Below are 19,184 nucleotides of genomic sequence, written 5' to 3' on the forward strand. Positions count from 1 at the left end.
TGAACAGTCCTTAAACAATCACAAAGGTGGTTTCCCAGGTGACACAACGGAAAAATCAAAGTGCCCACGTTTACAAAAAATAGTAAGCAAGAGCTTTCTTCCATCTAAATGAAAAGAAAATCCGAAAAATGTATTTAATTTAAAAATAGATTTATTAGTATCACATTTATAAATTCAAGGACAAATTAAGATCAAAGATACTTCTCTTCCTGAACACATTAACAATTTATAATATTTTCCTTGTAGAAAATATTTTTTTAGTCTTCTCTCTTTAAATCGTTTATTAAAGTATTTACAGCTGGTATTTCGACATCGTGTGGTGTTTCGATTTCGTAAATAATTTTTTGTAAAAATATCCACGTATAGTGACATGTTTGGGGATATTTAATGTTCATGGTTGTGTAGCAGTAAAAGCAGGCTTCAACAGCTTTTAAGGGATTTTCAAATTTAAATCTATTTCCAAATAAATCCAAATATGCAGCTGAAATACGAACACCAGCATCACCAATAAAATAAATTTTCGGTTGTGTTTCCGTTTTAATTCTTTTGGCGGGACTTTCATTATTGTCATATGCATTTTGACTAATCTATATAACAAAAAAAATTAATAACAAAATATTAAATTATTATTTTTAATGTTTATTCAATCTACAAACCTTGTAACAGATAAACGATTCCTGGGACGCTAATTTTGAAACCCTTAGGATTGGTAACATGTAGGGTATAAGCATTAACGATAGAGCAAGCTTTGAATCTTTGTTGTTGAAATGTGGACAATTAGTTTCAGTCTGTTTTGAAAATAATGTTTAATATAAACATACCTTCGTCATTTGTTTTATCAATTTTAGCTAATATGTTGTTAACATTGGTATCGCAAGATTCTTGAAACATGGCAATTACTTTGGGATAGTATATTTTCCACTCTGAGATGTTTTTCGTTGACGAATATAATATGTTAAAATCGATTTGAAGCTAAAAAGACAGATCAGATTTGTTTCTACATTAATCAAAATGTGTCAAGTGTTAATCAAACTTCTAATACTTACCAAATCATAATAGTTTTCATTCAATTTTGGAATATTATAGTGATTGAGGTAGATCTGTGTACTTATTTTATCATTTAGTAACTCTTTTCGCCTGTGCGAATAGGACTTTCTCCAAAGATCTTTAATCGCATTCCAGTCTGAATCCATGGCTATAAGAATGTCCAATTCATGCGGGGTTATGGTTTCATTGATTCGTGTTAGAGATTCATCATAACCTTTAAAGCGTGTAAAAAATAATATATACTTAAAAAGTCGTTAAAAATCCACGGATATTGTCTTCCTAAAAATCTTTAAAAATCCACGCCTTTGTCCACTTTAGGATCTCCTAAAAATCTTTAAAAATCCACGCCTTTGTCCACTTTAGGATCTCCTAAAAATCTTTAAAAATCCACGCCTTTGTCCACTTTAGGATCTCCTAAAAATCTTTAAAAATCCACGCCTTTGTCCACTTTAGGATCTCCTAAAAATCTTTAAAAATCCACGCCTTTGTCCACTTTAGGATCTCCTAAAAATCTTTAAAAATCCACGCCTTTGTCCACTTTAGGATCTCCTAAAAATCTTTAAAAATCCACGCCTTTGTCCACTTTAGGATCTCCTAAAAATCTTTAAAAATCCACGCCTTTGTCCACTTTAGGATCTCCTAAAAATCTTTAAAAATCCACGCCTTTGTCCACTTTAGGATCTCCTAAAAATCTTTAAAAATCCACCCCTTTGTCCACTTTATGATCTCCTAAAAATCTTTAAAAATCCACGCCTTTGTCCACTTTAGGATCTCCTAAAAATCTTTAAAAATCCACGCCTTTGTCCACTTTAGGATCTCCTAAAAATCTTTAAAAATCCACGCCTTTGTCCACTTTAGGATCTCCTAAAAAATTTTAAAAATCCACGCCTTTGTCCACTTTAGGATCTCCTAAAAATCTTTAAAAATCCACGCCTTTGTCCACTTTAGGATCTCCTAAAAATCTTTAAAAATCCACGTCTTTGTCCACTTTAGGATCTCCTAAAAATCTTTAAAAATCCACGCCTTTGTCCACTTTAGGATCTCCTAAAAATCTTTAAAAACCCACGCCTTTGTCCACTTTAGGATCTCCTAAAAATCATTTAAAATCCATGCCTTTGTCCACTTTAGGATCTCCTAAAAATCTTTTAAAATCCACGCCTTTGTCCACTTTAGGATCTCCTAAAAATCCAGCCATGGCCTTCTTTGGACCTCCTAAAAAATCTTTAAAAATTCAGAGCTATTATCCTCTTTCGGATCTCCTAAAAATCCACGCCTTCGATTTTTTTGGATCTCCGAAAAGATCTTTGAAAGTCCAAGCTTTTATCTTCCTAAAACATGCTTGAAAGTCCACTCTTTTATCCTCCTAAAAAATCTTTGAAAGTCCACGCCTTTATCCTCTTTAGGACCTCCTAGAAAATCTTTGAAAGTCCACGCCTTTATCCTCTTTAGGACCTCCTAGAAAATCTTTGAAAGTCCACGCCTTTATCCTCTTTAGGACCTCCTAGAAAATCTTTAAAAATCCCACCTTTGTCCTCTTTGGGACCTCCTACAAAATCTTTAAAAATCCACGCCTTTGTCCTCTTTGGGACCTCCTACAAAATCTTTAAAAATCCACGCCTTTGTCCTCTTTGGGACCTCCTACAAAATCTTTAAAAATCCACGCCTTTGTCCTCTTTGGGACCTCCTACAAAATCTTTAAAAATCCACGCCTTTGTCCTCTTTGGGACCTCCTACAAAATCTTTAAAAATCCACGCCTATTATCCTCTTGGATAACCTCCTAAGAAATCTTTAAAAAGAAAGGGTGCTTCTTTAGAACCTTTCGGAAAGGTGATTCTATAGAACCTTTCGGAAAGGTGATTCTATAGAACCTTTCGGAAATGTGCTTCTATAGAACCTTTCGAAAGGGTGCTCCTATCCTTTCGGAAAAGTGTTTCCATAGAACCTTTCGGAAAGGTGCTTCTATAGAACCTTTCGGAAAGGTGCTTCTATAGAACCTTTCGGTAAGGTGCTTCTATAGAACCTTTCGGCGAGGTGCTCCTATAGAACCTTTCGGAAAGGTGCTTCTATAGAACCTTTCGGAAAGGTTCTTTGGTTCTTCTATAGAACCTTTCGGAAAGGTGCTTCTATTGAACTTTTCCGAAAGGTACTTCTATAGAACCTTTCGGAAAGGTGCTTCTATAGTACCTTTCGGAAAGGTGCTTCTATAGTACCTTTCGGAAAGGTGCTTCTATAGTACCTTTCGTAAAGGTGCTTCCATAGAACCTTTCGTAAAGGTGCTTCCATAGAACCTTTCGGAAAGGTGTTTCTATAGAACCTTTCGTAAAGATGCTTCCATAGAACCTTTCGGAAAAGTGCTTCTATAAAACCTTTCTGAAAGGTGCTTCTATAGAACCTTTCGGAAAGGTGCTTCTATAGAACCTTTCGGAAAGGTGCTTCTATAGTACCTTTCGGAAAGGTGCTTCTATAGTACCTTTCGGAAAGGTGCTTCTATAGAACCTTTCGGAAAGGTGCTTCTATAGACCCTTTCTGAAAGAAGGAGTGCTTCTGTGTAACCTTTCTTAAAGCAAGGGTGCTTCTATAGACCCTTTCTGAAAGAAGGAGTGCTTCTGTGTAACCTTTCTTAAAGCAAGGGTGCTTCTATAGACCCTTTCTGAAAGAAGGAGTGCTTCTGTGTAACCTTTCTTAAAGCAAGGGTGCTTCTATAGACCCTTTCTGAAAGAAGGAGTGCTTCTGTGTAACCTTTCTTAAAGCAAGGGTGCTTCTATAGACCCTTTCTGAAATGTATGATATAAGGTATATGTTCATATTCACCATTTTTCTTAGGTCTCGAATTAGAACGCCTTGTTATTAGTCCTGCTGCACACAATTTGGTTCTATGGTTTGTATATGCATCGTACAATTTTCCTTTTGTCATTTTGCCTTTGCTGTAAGGAATATAATAGGTTTCTTTCGTTTCCAATGGGAAAATATCCACAATTGCCTGAGACAAGTGTAAATAATGTTGCTTTAAAAGTCTGAAATGAAAAAAGTGTTAAATTAAAAATATGGATAAAAGAGGTTCGATGAAACATACTGCCTGTTTGGATTTGGATTCAATAAAAATTCTATTATAGCTTTGGCTATTTTTATTCGATTCTTATTTTGTAGGGTTTTATAATTTAAAAGCTCAGTGATTTCAGGGATTTGCTTTATTCTCTAAAAAAGAACAACGGTATAATTTTTTTTTTAAATTTCATAAAAATCCCTTAACATACATACCTCTACCGAAGGCATATCATCAAATAATTCACCCGTGTTGTCAATATAATGATTTTGATTTAAATTCGAAGCTTCAGCATTGTCTATACAAGACATGGAACTGGAACTGCAAGTCTCAAATTCTAAATCATCACAAGGTTCTGATTTCAAGTCATTGATCTGCTGTGCAAAGTTGCTATGAGTCTCTATAGACTCACAGTTGCTTTCAGGATTTGAATTAGAACTTCTAGTTATTCCGTCTGCGCATAATTGGGCCCTATAGTTATAATATGCATTGTACAATTTACCTCTTGACAAGCGTCCTTTGAAATATGGCATGTAATATGTTTCCGCTTTTTCGAATGGAAAAATTTCTACAATCGATTGAGACAACTGTAAAAAATCCTCTCTGATAAGTCTGAAAAATTAAATGGGAAAATAAATTATAGATACTTAAAAATGTCAAAGTGGTGAAAAAATGAAAATTTTCTAATAAACTCACTGTCTCTTGGGATTTCGATTTAGGATAAATTCTGCTATAGCCTTGGCTATTTCTATTCTATGACTATTTTCCAAAGATTGACGATTTAAAAACTTTATCATTGCAGGAATGTGTCTTATTTGCTGGAATAGAAACAAAGTCGTAATGTTTATAAAACATACAAATGAGTAAATCATAGAAAAATTCATATTGTTAAAGAAATTCGACAGCAAAATTTGTACATCATTTAAAAGAAGAAGTTGGTTGTGGCCAAAGAATATTTGTTGTCAAAGCTGAATTTATAATTGAACAGTTGAACCTCTCTAAACGAACAATTTGATAAGAAATTGTTTTATAAAACAAAAATATAAAATGGTCTCTTTGTGAAAAGTGTTTCTCTATATAAAATAGTAATTCTTCGTTCCGAGAGAAGTTTGACTTTATATGTTAATGATCATGTAGGCTTCTTTATATTAAAACGATGAAAGGGTATAAACTAAATTTCTTTTACAAAAAATGTACACTCTTTCGACAAGAATTATTTGGCAAACTTTACTTACCTGTACTGAAAGAATAGTAGATGGCTCATTATGGATGGTCGTAGATTCATTGTTATAGCAGTGTTTCTCTTGACTGACATTGTAACTCTTTACAGACTCTGAATTTTCACTTGCAGCCTTTAATCCGGGGGCCATTAATTTTCTCCGGTAGTTGTTATATGCGTCGTACAATTTACCTCTTGGCAAACGACCTTTTGTAAAAGGTATATAATAGGTTTCTTTCTTTTCGAATGGAAAAATATCTACAACTTCAACAGACAATTTTAAAAAATCGTCTTTAAGAATTCTACAAAAATAAAAAATTGCATTAAAATTACTTATTTAGAAAAATACATATGTATATATCGGACATACTGCTTTTTTAGATCGCTTCCCAGGATATTTTTAATAATAGCTTTGGCTATTCTTGATCTGTCTATATTTTTTAGTGAGTCCATTTTTAAATATGGTCGCATTTCGGGAAATTCTCTTATAGCCTATAACAAGAACGAATTCTCATTTATCAAGTCTTACAAAAATACGACGCATTACACATACCTCTGCAGAAGGTATAATAGCGGGAGTGCGAACATTAATATCTACATTATATTTCCTCTTGGAAATATCTCCGTTTGTAGAAGATAGAATAGTGGGAGAGGGAGGTGTAGTATCTACACTATATTTGCTCTCGGTAATATCATCGTTTTGAGTGCAGCTATAAACTTTTGTAATAATGGGCAGGTGTTGGGGGTTTGGAATCGGTAATGAACTTTCACTGCATGTTTGTGATTCGAAATCATACTTAGATTCCGGTTTCTCTTCCAAATTAGTCTCATCTAAAATAGAAAAGTACGAAAATGTAATTAATATAAAGATAAAGTGTTTAATATTTGAAGAAAAAAAAGAAATTTACTTACTATAGGCTAATTTAATATCCAATATAAAATCTGTAGAAATATATTGCAGTACAAAATCCGTAAATATGTGTGGTTTTATAGGGAATTCTTTGTTCAAAACTTCTACATCAGTTAATGGTGATATGTTGTAGGTCTTCTTAACTGAAAATAATTACAAACTCATTATTGAAATATTTTAGTAGGATAGTACATTTTTCATATGTATCGATGACTTACTCCCTCAACCTCCCAGTAAAATGTTCGATGCCAAGAATGGTCTGACATGTCATCTTTTTATAATTTTCACATAAGAATTTAATATAAGGGTGACCCCCAAAAGATGGCGGTGCCAATTTGGTCCCGGAATTTATGTGATACACAATGGAATAAGACTCCAATTTGTCAAAATACCGCCCATCTAATAAATTAAAGTTGTTTCAATAAAATAATAAAACAACGACTACGGGATTAAGACTGACTATTTTGAAAAGCAAAATAGAAGTCGTCATCCAAAATAAAAAACGCCAACCCTCCTAGTAATTCTGTCATTATAAATTGCATCTACATATTTCCATTTGTATTTGCTAAGTTTAAAATTCAGCCGCCAATTTACTAATATTCAATAAGTCACCACCGTCAAATTTATCCGCTCGGCTTTGTTGTTTTAAGACCCTTCATTCATCAGCTTGTTTACGAATGAACGACAAAATAAAATCCAAGAAATGCCTGGAACTATTGCTGGTGTCTAAATCACCACATTGTTTTATATTTATCCACAAATAACAATAAACAGGATGCATTCTACCATAGACTTAAAAATACGAATTCCAACATAATTTATAGCTTTTACATACATACACACCTTCATTTACAAACAAATTGTGGTCATTAATTCCATCAAATTTTACAGCAACTATTTCCTTCCTTGTTTGGAATGTTGTTTTTATTAATTTCAAGCCACTCATGTTTTTTTTTAATTTCTTTTTTTCGAACAGCAACCTTTCTACAACCTTTACAATAACTAATAACAAGAGGTCTTGTCAACACATACAGCATGTACTTGGTTATGTTTACCAAACAATTACCAGAATCATACAGTGTTGCCACTATTAAAAAAACAATTATTAGGTACCTACCCAATACACGGCGTATGTATACGATTTTATTCACCACAAATGGTACATAATTGAATTGGTCTGTTTCTTTACTTTTGAAAATGGTAAAACCGGCAAAAGTAGTAAAAGTTGAAAACTGCTCTCATATGAGTTGTATGGTGTCAGAAGTAAAGGAACGCTTTTCAAGTAAAAAGTGGTAAAACTTGAAGATTCTTGAACGTAAAGGAACAGAGCTAATGTAAATATCTAACCATGCGTTTACACATGGCAGGACAGTTGAGTACATGTATTTATTTGGTCTGTTCCTTTACTTTTAAAAATGGTAACAGTGGCAGAAAATGGCAAAAGTGGTAAACTGCTATCATATAAATTGTATGCTATTAAAAGTAAAGAAACACTTTACAGGTTAAAAATGGTAAGAAATGGTAACCTCAGGCAAGTAAAGGAACAGAGCAATTGTCAAAACCCCAAAACTTGTCGGTGTAACGTAGGCGTCCAGACAACTGCAAAAACAGTTGTAAATTATAAATGAAAATTGACGATTTCTTTTTGTTTTCCGTCCACATATTTTTGTTTTGTTCATTTTCTTTTGTTTTCAACACATTTCAATTATTATTTCACTTATTTTTACAAAAATGTCAAACATTTGTTAACCCGACTGTCTATGAAAAAATGATGAACAGCTGGAAGATAACCTACAAATGTATGTATGTGTTAGTAAATCAGAGTTGTATTTGAAGACAAAAACAAGTAACTGCTATGCCTAAATACGTCCGTATTCCCAAAACGTATGTGGTGAAAAAACTAGAGCACATGTATTCTTATGAGAACTACCGAAATACGTCGACCGTATACTTTTTGGAAGTTGAACAAATTCAACTATGACAGAGCGTTTTGTATGCATGTATATGTGTGTTTTGTATTTCGAAAACAAAAGCCCAAACTTGCAAAGGAAAATTATTTATTTTATGAAAACATTTAAATAAGTTTTGATCGCGGATTTTGTGTTTGAAATGTGATTTTGGACTCAACGTATTTAGGTAATACGGACGCTCAGAGAGCGTTGTTGTGGTAGAAAGGTGAAATATTTGTGTACGTCCCGTCGTTAATTAGGTATAGGAGTAAGAACGTCGTTAAGTTCGGCCGGCCCGAACTTGTTATACCCTCCACCTCGAGTTGTATTGAAGTAAAAAGGAATAATAAGTTTCCTTTCGTTTATGAAGAAGACTAAAGAGCAAATTTCAGCAATTTCAGTATAACAATGTGGCTATCCTCCAAAATACCGAAATTCGGGAGATACCGTCCTATGGGGGCTACATCACACCGTCGATCTATATCGACAAATTTCTGGCGTAAAGAAGACTAAATACCAAATTTCCGGTAGGTAACCGGTTAGGTAGCTACCTATTTGTTATCTTTACCTACGCGTTTGGTAAGTCCTTGATCACACTAGATGGTTTCATTGAAACAATTTCATGATATCCAGGGTTCCTAGCTCGATTTCCATACTAGAGTAAAATCATGAAGTTGCTGTAGTGGGGAACTCGATTTAAGAATCCCTAAAAGTTTCAATGAAACCACTCTAGCATGGTACAGTTAAAAAGGTAGATGCATCGGCGAATTGCTACAACAAAGCCGAATGGTCTCTTGTTGTCTCTAGTGCATGGTACATATAGAAAGGTAGATGCCTCAGCCCAGCTGATCGAATCTAAAACGTATAAAAACTAGGAATTCGCCATGAAAAATCAAAACAAAAAACCATATGATTCGGTAAGAAAGAGATAGCATGTCTACACTTTATAGACAAACACAAGCGATAAAAAGAGACAACAAGAGACCATTTGGTAACAAGGCATGATCGGACCATGGTACAATTAGAAAGGTAGATGCCTCAGCCCAGCTGATCGAATCTAAAACGTCAAAAAACTAGAAATTCGCCATGGAAAATCAAAACAAAAAAACCATATGATTCGGTAAGAAAGAGATAGCATGTCTAGACTTTATAGACAAACACAAGCGATAAAAAGAGACCATTTGGCGAAAATTTTGACAGTTTACATTACAAAAAAAGTTGCTTTGTTGTAGCAATTCGCCGATGCATCTACCTTTTTAATTGTACCATGATATGTACATATGAATTTCGTTTTCAATCGTGTTTGCTCTGGCTCAATGATTGTTCACGTGTTCGCTCAACTCTGTTTCATATAATTTATAATTTTTATATAATAAAATGAAATTAATTTTTAATTAATTAATTTTTAAAATCATATACTTTTGTGAAATTAAAGTTTGTTTGTTGTACTTTTAAAAACCACAGTTGTCTCAAATCCAAATGAAATAAACGATATTTTTAATTTTAATACACGTGTATTAAATTAGTACTAATTTATTAATTTTTAGTTTTCTACATATTTTAAATCGAAAACATCAGTAATTCTTACAATTATCCTTACAATTATTATGTAACTACATATTTATAACACACACAAACTACTTTCGTCTGTTGTGATTTCAATCAGAATAAATGTTCTGAGTTTGAGTACAATCAAATCACACACTTCACAACCTAAAATCAAAATAAATAATAATCATTCTGGATAATCGTCCCGTTTGAAGCAATCACATATGTATAAGTTCGTAAACAGAACAATCAAGCGAGCCACTCGATCGTGAACATCCAACTTCATTCAATTCTAGTTGGTCGAAGGTCACACTAGAGTGGTTTCATTGAAACTTTTAGGTATTTATAGATCGAGTTGCCCACTACAGCAACTTCATGATATCACTCTACTGTGGAACTCGACCTAGGTACCCTTGTTTTCATGAAATTGTTTCAATGAAACACTCTAGTGTGACCAAGGACTTAGATCACAACATTTGTTTGTGTGAGCGCACAGAGGGGAAACATATGCCTAAAGTTGCTCAAAACTCAAAATATGAAAATCGTTTTTTATGAAAAAAATTTTGATAAGCGGCAATCAGACTCTTTTCTACATTTGCTATAACCATCCCCGACTTTGTAAGATTACCCAATCCAATGCAGCAGTCGATTGAACTCAGCCATACTGAAAACAAAAAGTAAATTTTCGAAAACTAAGAAATTAGGTGAACATTAAAATGACATTATTTTCGCGAAAATTTATATTTTTCAAGATTTATTGTTTTTGTACGGTATCCGAACAAGATTAGCATTTAAAATTTTCAGATTGACTTTACATCTTTGCTCTTTAATAATGGTGATACATATCCTCTTTATGAAATTTTTTTTACGATAATTTTTAAGATTACTACAATTTCAATAGTGAAAAAGTCTATTTCCCCGTCGTTTCCCGACCATAGTTTCTTCTAATGTTTTATGCGCTTGATTCTCAAATATCAGATTCAATCATAAACAATTGCGCATATTTGCGCCATTCCGAAAAAATCTAATTTTTCTTAACAAAAATAGGAAATATTTTTATATGGAATTGCAAGGTTTACTCACACTAAATTTTGTTCCGCCTTATAACCGGGGCTCTTATTTATCAGACTAAACCAACACCTATCAAATATGTTTGCATTATTCAGAAACAATCACGGCTTTTCTCATGTGAATTGAGACAAATTTAATTTATGTAAGTTTCAAAAAATAAAATTTGGAATGAAATATATGTATATGAGACTATATATACATCTGTACCGATTTGTTTAAAATTTGGCACAATGTTTTTTTAGGCTAGTTCAGGTTGCATGTGTCAAATTTCAGTGATTTTGGTGCATTTTTATCTCATATCAGATGCGAATATATATGGAAGCTGCATCCAAATCTGGACCGATTTTCATCATTTTCTATAGGATTAATCCTTGTACAGAAGATATACTTCGTGCAAAATTTTATATCAATCCGACTGTAAATGAGCTTTCTAGGGCTTTTGATCAACTTTTAACACACATTTCCCCTCTGTGGAGCGATTCGAATAAACAATTTACAGTCGATGGTTTGATTGAGTTGAATTTGTTTTTTGTTATGAGTGTTCGATCACAATCACACTCAAAGCCAGTATCTGACCTACATATATCAAAACGTCGATCTATAGCGGCAACTTTCTGGCGGTAAGTTTTTAGACTCAAAGAAGAGTAAATACCAAATTTCCGTTATTTCGGTAAGATAATGTGGCGTAAACCTAAAAAATACCGAAAAACAAGAGATATGGATATAGGAAGACGTGGACCTATACTGATAATTATATTCTGGAATATGCTATAACCCCATGGAAGACTAAATAACAAATTTCAGTCATTTCAGTGGGATATTAACGTTACAACCATGGTACAATAAAGTAGAGGTAGGCCAAGTATGAAAATCCCTGAAAATACAACCCTCTAGCCATGGCTTAAAACGTCAAATGACATGAAGCAACAGTACAGGTAGATGTACCTACATGGTTGGCCGGTTTTACATACACATATGGACTTTAGAACTTCACTGTTTATGTTAAAAGTAAAAATCACTTTAGCTATGCCCCAGAATATTATTGCTAGAAAAATGTTCCAAAAATAGCAAAAGTTGTACCTAAACATATGACACTGAAAACAAACATGCAAATTCTCTTATCTTTTACTTGACAAGTTTCGCTAATCGAACAAGGTGATTGCTGGCATCCTATTCGCAGATATGTTGACATTTCAGCTAGAATTTTTACAATATTTGAATTTTTCCGTTCCTGTACTTTTAGAACAAATTTCAATTAATATCAATAATTGACAAATCATTCTTTCGTATGTATTTCTATTAAAAAATCAATTTAATTTTACTACGCGAATAAAAATGTGTTGTCCTTGTTTTCAATTTTAAGATATAGTGTTACAGCAGAAATTTTTTTGTTGCAACAGTTCAATGACGCATCTACCTTTATTATTGCATAATGCCGACAACAGTAAGAAATAAGAACAAAATTGTAATCAGCTGTTAGCTGTGGCCTACCTCTAAATTATTCTACCATGGTTACAACCTTCAAAATTACGAAAATCGGGAGATACCATTCTATATCGAAACGTGAACCTATACCAACGAATTTCAGACGTAAAGTTTTTTACCTTCAACGTAGACTAAATACTAATTTCGGTGGATTATTGAGGCCACGACCTTCAAAATGCAGAAAATTGCCAGGTACCGTTCTATGGGGGCTATATGAAGGCGTGGGCCTATACCGACAAATTAAGGGGATTTTATACCCCGAAAGTAGACTAAACACTAAATTTTAGCCATTTCGGAGGAATATTGAGGCCACAACCTTCAAAATACCGAAAATTAGGAGTTACCGTTCTATGGCTATATGAAGGTGTGTACCTATACGGACAAATTTAATATGGAAAGTTTTATACCCCAAATGAAGACTAAATACCAAATTGCAGCCATTTCGGTGGATTATTGTGGCCACAACCTTCAAACACCCGAAATCGGCAGGTACCGTTCTATGGGGGCTATATGAAGGCGTGGACCTATACCAACAAATTTCTAGGGGAAAGTTTTATACCCCAAATGAAGACTAAATTCCAAATTTCAGCCATTTCGGTGGAATATTTAGGCCACAACCTTCAAACACCCGAAATCGGCAGGTACCGCTCTATGGAAGGCGTGGACCTATACCGACAAAATTCTGGGGAAAATGTTTGTACCCATAACGAAAACAACGAGACCTGGGGCTGGATTCTTGTTCTATAACAATTTGAAATGAAAAATATTTCCTTTATAATTTTTTTCATTTGACAGTTTTCTCCTTTATAAAAGTTTTCATTTCACATTTTCATAGAAACAGAATTGAGCCCATGTTGGTATTTTATTATGAAACCTAATATTCTCTTGGTGGACCTTAATGCCGGGCATACACTATGGGCATGCAGGACAGCATTTGTAATAGTATTAGTAAATTTTGAAGTTTTTGTCAATGTATTTGGGAGTAGTTTTGGCAGGATTGAAATCAAAATAGTTTTGATTTTGTAAATGAACCCCTTTCAATCCGATGAATTTTGTTTATTTTCCAAGTAACCAACAAATAATTTTTGAAAACAACAAATATTATTTGTGCGGAAATTAAAAAAATTGGAAAACTTCAACCCAAAATCGAGTTTTGGAGGAAAATTCATCATTTTTGGAATATGGATTGAAGGAATGCCACACACTATTCAATCACACACGTACACAAGGGTTCATTTGGCAGTGCAGTTTGGCAGTATAGTGTATGCCCCGCATTATGCCTGCTTTGAAAGGACTTCTATTAGAGGTCCTAGAAACTTCCAAAGAAAGAACTACACTATTTTCACATGTAATACGAAGAGTTTCAGTTGTAATTTGATTATTTCTTTTGAAATTCGAAACATTTCTTTTGTAATTTGAGAGTTCCAATTGAATTTCGAATTATTTCATTTGTAATTTGAGAATTCCATTTGAAATTCGATTTATTTCATTTGCAATTCGATTTATTTCATTTGCAATTTGAATTTTTTCATTTGTAATTCGAATTATTTCATTTGTAATTTGAATTTTTCTATTTGGAATTTCAAATGTTTAGTTTAGTTTATTTTTATTGAGACTTTTTAACAAAATCAAGGTATTTGAAACGTTATAAAGGAGGTACTTAAAACTGGAATGTATTATTTTAATGACTGATGAAAAGAATATAACCCATGTTATTAAAATCAGCAGTTAAACAATCATTATATATGTTTACAATAAAAGAGAAAACGCTTGCTCCCGGCGTTAACAGAACAAGGAGAGTTCTTCCCCAAAAATTAGACTTAAAAACTATGACTTACAAACTAAATCTTAAAACTAATCCTCAAATCTAAGAGAATACAAAGAGTGTATTAACATAAAACTAGCTATTAACCCCTATGGGTGCCTGCTAATGCCTTTAAATAAAAATTTGGTAAGCCAGAAGGAGAATTTGCTTCCAAATCCGCCTCAGTAAGTCCAAGAGGAGAAATATAGTACGTGTTAGACCAATTGAAAGCTGTCTGATTAGCCAAGATATCTGCGATGAGCGGATTTGGTGAAAGCGATAAACGGGAAATAAAAGTTGCTATCCTATTCATTGCATACATAGGAAGGGGTACAACATTTGCTTTTTCATAGATAAAACAATTGCTGTATCATCTATTAACTGACTCGAAATTTCGGTTTACACACATACGTAAAATTTTTCTTTCAAAGATAGAAAATTCATTCATAACTGTAGGGGATATACCGAACCAAATTGAAAACGCATACAATAAAATTGGACGAATACTAACTTTATATATCAAAAGTTTTGTTTCTACCGGGAGAAACTTAATATTAAACAATGAAGAAAAGGCTGCTTTTACTCCATTGGCTCTCTTGAGAACAAGGCGAGCATGCACATTAAATTTCATTAATTTAGAAAAGTTTACACCCAGATATTTAAAATTTTCGCCGAAAGGAATTTCTTGGCCATTAAGACACAATTTTAAATTTTTAGTTTGGGGCACAACATAGTATTTACATTTACCCGATGCATTTCTTAGGCATATTGCTTGACATTTTGAAACATTAATTTTAATCCCCCAATCAGACAAAAACGTACAAACCCTATCAAGGTACTGGGAAAGAGCTAATAAAGCATTATCAGGAGATTCTGCGTGGGTGTACAACAACGCATCATCTGCATACAAAATCCCCTGACAATCCTGGAAACGATGCGGAAAGTCGCTCATATATATGTTGTAAAAATGCGGTGCTAAAATTGAGCCTTGCGGAACACCGCAATTCACTTCAGCGAAACTAGACTCTGATCCATCAAGGCAAACAAAAAATTTCCTATTATTAAAAAACTTTCACAAAGTTTTATCACGTGAGGATTGAATCCAATGTTAATCATTTTTTGAAAGATACCTTTGTGATTAGCTTTGACGAAAGCTTTTTCTACATCTAGTGCCACCGCTACAATACACTTTTGATCCCTCAGGTTACACAAAACATCATCCTGAAATTTAAGGAGTGCATGCTCCGTGGAATGGCCTGATTTAAAACCGAATTGTTGATGTGGTATGTACCCCGGAGATACACCAATGTCCATTTTAGATCTAATTACCTTCTCAAATAGCTTCCCTAGGTTTGACAATAAGGAAATTGGACGCAAATTATTTACATTAGACTCATTTGCCTTTTTGGGAACTGGAATAATTTTGGCAACCTTCCAATTGTTGAGGAAGTATCCATTATTTAGGCAATTATTAAAAATTATAACCATGAACTGTATTGCTTTCATTGGAAGCTTCTTAATTAGACGGTTAGATATATTATCAGGACCAAATGATTTCTTACTATTCAATGTTTTCACCAACTCAACAATGTCGTTTGCAGAAGTAAATTCCGATAAATTATTTTCATTTAAAGCTGTGTTCTCCATAATAAACGAAGTTATAGATTCCGGTACACTGCCCACAACCGACTGTATAGATGATTCTACTTCTGAAATTGTTCGGAGAGAAGAAGAGCCATTATAGATGTTACCAAAATGTTCTTTCAACACTTCTAGTTGCTCAGTTCTATTGCTAATCACTGACCCATTGACAGACAATACTTTACAAGTCGAAGCTCTTGTTTTTCCTATAGCATTGAAAATTTGTTTATATGCGCGAGGTCCTGGACGAATATTCTGCATTCTTTTATTAAATTCCTGAGCTTGCTCCATTGCAACCCGTTCCTTAATTAAAGTCTTAAGCAGCTAAATTTGCTTTGATAAAAGAGCATACTCAGGTCTTGATCTGTCAGAATTTGCTCTATATAGCCGTTTGAGTTCTTTTTGCCATCCGTATTTAATTCTAAATAGCCCCTTAACGTCATCTGATAAAGTGTACTTCCTATTTGAAGGCTCACGTTTTTCAGAGTGAACACTAGAAACAAAATTTACTGAAGCGGTAAATTCGTCTACATAGTAGTCAATTTCAGTATTGGTCAGATTACGGGAATCTGGAGGGTAAAAATTTTGAAGGTCGCAACTGATATCGTTCCGGAAGTTATTCCAATTCGTATTTTCGAACGATATAAATGAGCTCTGCCTATTCAAAATGATACTAAATTGGGATTATAGACTGACAACTTAATGGGAAAGTGATCCGAAAAAGAGGATAGACTCGAAACTTGATAATTAGGTGGAGAATGGTCTAACATGTTGCATGATTCAAGAAAATGATCAAGAAAAGATGAACCATTTGCGTATGAAGGGAATGTGTTGCAGATGCGAGTAAACGACAGCGAATTTATTTGCAACCAATTGTAAAGATTTGTCCCATTTGAGTTACTGGAAACATCCCCCCATGTTGAATGCTTAGAGTTTAAATCTCCACCGATAAAAGAACCATCGAAATTTCTAGAAAACTGTTCAATTTTTTCTAGACTAGAACACAGCTTTTGAGTGTTGAAGTTACATGGAATGTAGATTGAGCCAAATAGGAATTTCTTAACCACGCCATCCACCAAAACGTTAATTTGAATGAAAACATTTGGAAAGTCTACTCCTGCAATGTTCAATTTCGTAAAATTATATGACGATTTTAAAATAATTGCCACACCAAGTTCGCTATCATCACATACTAGGGAATAATTTTGAAATGACACTCTCTGACCGATTCTAAGCCTGGTTTCTTGAATAAAAGCGATATCAATATTACCAAAATTAATTGTATTTAAAAGATCAATACGTCGACTAATATCAACTAACGATCTTACATTAAAAGTGAGAAGATTAAACAATCTATGGACCATAATGATGGACAACTTCTTTCAACAGACTAAGACATTCATGTTTAGCCTGTTCCTTGGACAAACTTCTGAAGTTCCTAACGAAACGTTCAACTTTGCTCTCAACTGTTTCCTGGCCACATAATTCTCTAGCGATTGCCAAAAATTCCTGAATTAAAGGAGGTTTTTCGGGTGCATTACCCAAAGTAGGATGTGGTCTCAAAACATCTGCAAACGAGGAGCCATGACGGATGGAATCAGAACGTGAGGCCGCAGCAACATTGGCAGATGCTGCTTTTTTAATATTTCTAATTGATTCCTTTTTCAGTTCTTTAATTTCTATATATTTTTTAAAGGCTGGGCAACCTCTCCAGTTGGAAGTATGCCCACTTTCATTACAGTTAGCACAAAATGGAATACTATCGGACAAAAGCTGACAATCTTTAGGCTGATGTTCTTTACCGCATTTTAGATAAACATATGAGCGATTGCAATTATTTGACATGTGACCCCACTTCTGGCAGCGCCAAAATTGTACTTCCTTCTGCTTTTTATTTGGACTTTCCCATGTAACCGGCTGGAAGTCTAGAAAATCAATACTGCGAACCTCTTTAACAATGCTTCCTACACTTAGAGTAACCAAGTACAGACTGGTATCAATCCCATTTTTCTTTGTGTAAACCGTTTCAAATTTAGAAACAGACTCAGCAGCATTCGGAACAATGCTATTTATCTCAGATTTTAAATAATCCAAATCCATATTAGCATGCAGTCCTCTAAGCACGAGAGACTGTTTCCTTAAATTTTTAGGGGTGAATGAATATGAATCAATCTTCTTTTCTCTAAGGAGAGACATCATTTCCGAATGCACACCAGAGTCCTGTAAATACAGCTTGCTTTTGTACTTAGACACGTTAACAACTTTAAACACCACATTCTTCGCTTTCAGTTGACCAATCAATGAACCCATATCTTTAATATTAAATAGAAAAAATGGTGGACAAAATGAAGTATCTTTGGAAGCAATTTTCCTTTTTTCATGCCTGACTGACGGCTCTTCGGTTACAGCCGGTCTTACAAAGTTTAAGGTTTCTGTCGATATCAATGTCGCCTAATATAGAAAATCTATTCTCATCTGATCTGATAGTGGAATTATCTGTATAATTATTAGATGTACTTGACTGGAATGCGCCATGAAACGATCTCTTATTACTGTTTGGAACCACCGAAGTAGCATTGTTTCCACTTACTTTAACATTTTTATCTTGCAGAGTTTTTTGAGAGCTTGTTACCTTTTTTGGCCCTTGCAAACTTTTAGAAGAACCTGAGGCTCCAGCATTACCGTCACATTGACTTGAAATTTTCTTTTCAATATTTCTTCGTTTTGACGTAACCACTTGAAAATCCATGGAGTCATTCATATCTGCATTACAGTTAGCGACTTCATTTACATTTTGGTCTTGACTGGAGACTTCCTCTTCTTGGAACATTGCTTCATTAAGCCAGTCCCCCAAGGGCTTATCCGGTGGCTTTTTCTGTTTTAAGGGATCTTGAGATGAAGCAGACATTCGCTTCAAAGCTTTAGATCAATTCTCTAAGCAGCCCGCAAATACAAATGAAGGATTATTTCGAATTAAAAAAAATCCAAATTTTAACCAAAATTTGTATTTTTTAGAAAAATTATTTATTTTTTTTCTTGACAAGAAAAGCACGTCCGATACGTTTCGAATCAAAATCAAAAAATCGGAATTTCAAATGAAAAAATTCAAATTACAATAGAAAAAATTCAAATTAGAAATGAAAAAATTCAATTTACAAGTGAAATAATTCGAATTTCAAATGGAATTCTCAAATTGCAAATGAAATAATTTGAAATTCAATTGGAATTCTAAACTTACAAGTGAAATGTTTCGGAATACAACTGAAATTATTCGAATTACATGTGAAAATGGTGTAGTTTTCTACAAAAAGACTATGCTTGGTTTAGACTATGCTTGGTTTAGCAAATCCAGTGGATTTAAGTTGTCATTTTCATACATTATATGTATGTCTTTAAGATAATATTGATTTTATAAGAAAAATATAATTTCGTTTTAGTTTCCAAGGAAAATATTCACAAAACATTC

The 19,184-nt window shown here is 33.7% G+C and overlaps 1 protein-coding gene across 1 annotated transcript; it reads right to left on the reverse strand.

Annotated features, from left to right (window-relative positions):
- Window positions 1-132: 132 nt before the first annotated feature.
- LOC141394884 (uncharacterized) lies at window positions 133-7,287 on the reverse strand. The gene is made up of 13 exons (XM_073969987.1): window positions 7,064-7,287; window positions 6,223-6,363; window positions 5,864-6,141; window positions 5,681-5,802; window positions 5,327-5,612; window positions 4,788-4,909; window positions 4,307-4,703; window positions 4,122-4,243; window positions 3,860-4,062; window positions 1,047-1,261; window positions 822-972; window positions 657-754; window positions 133-587 (listed from the first exon to the last, which is right to left on the reverse strand). Exons 1-13 carry the CDS (start codon window positions 7,164-7,166, stop codon window positions 258-260), a joined length of 2,568 nt encoding a protein of 855 aa, XP_073826088.1. The 5' UTR covers window positions 7,167-7,287; the 3' UTR covers window positions 133-257.
- Window positions 7,288-19,184: the final 11,897 nt, after the last annotated feature.

Source organism: Musca autumnalis, unplaced genomic scaffold (genome assembly GCF_047663935.1).
Source record: "Musca autumnalis isolate F117 unplaced genomic scaffold, ASM4766393v1 scaffold_2, whole genome shotgun sequence".
Classification (NCBI taxonomy): domain Eukaryota; kingdom Metazoa; phylum Arthropoda; class Insecta; order Diptera; family Muscidae; genus Musca; species Musca autumnalis.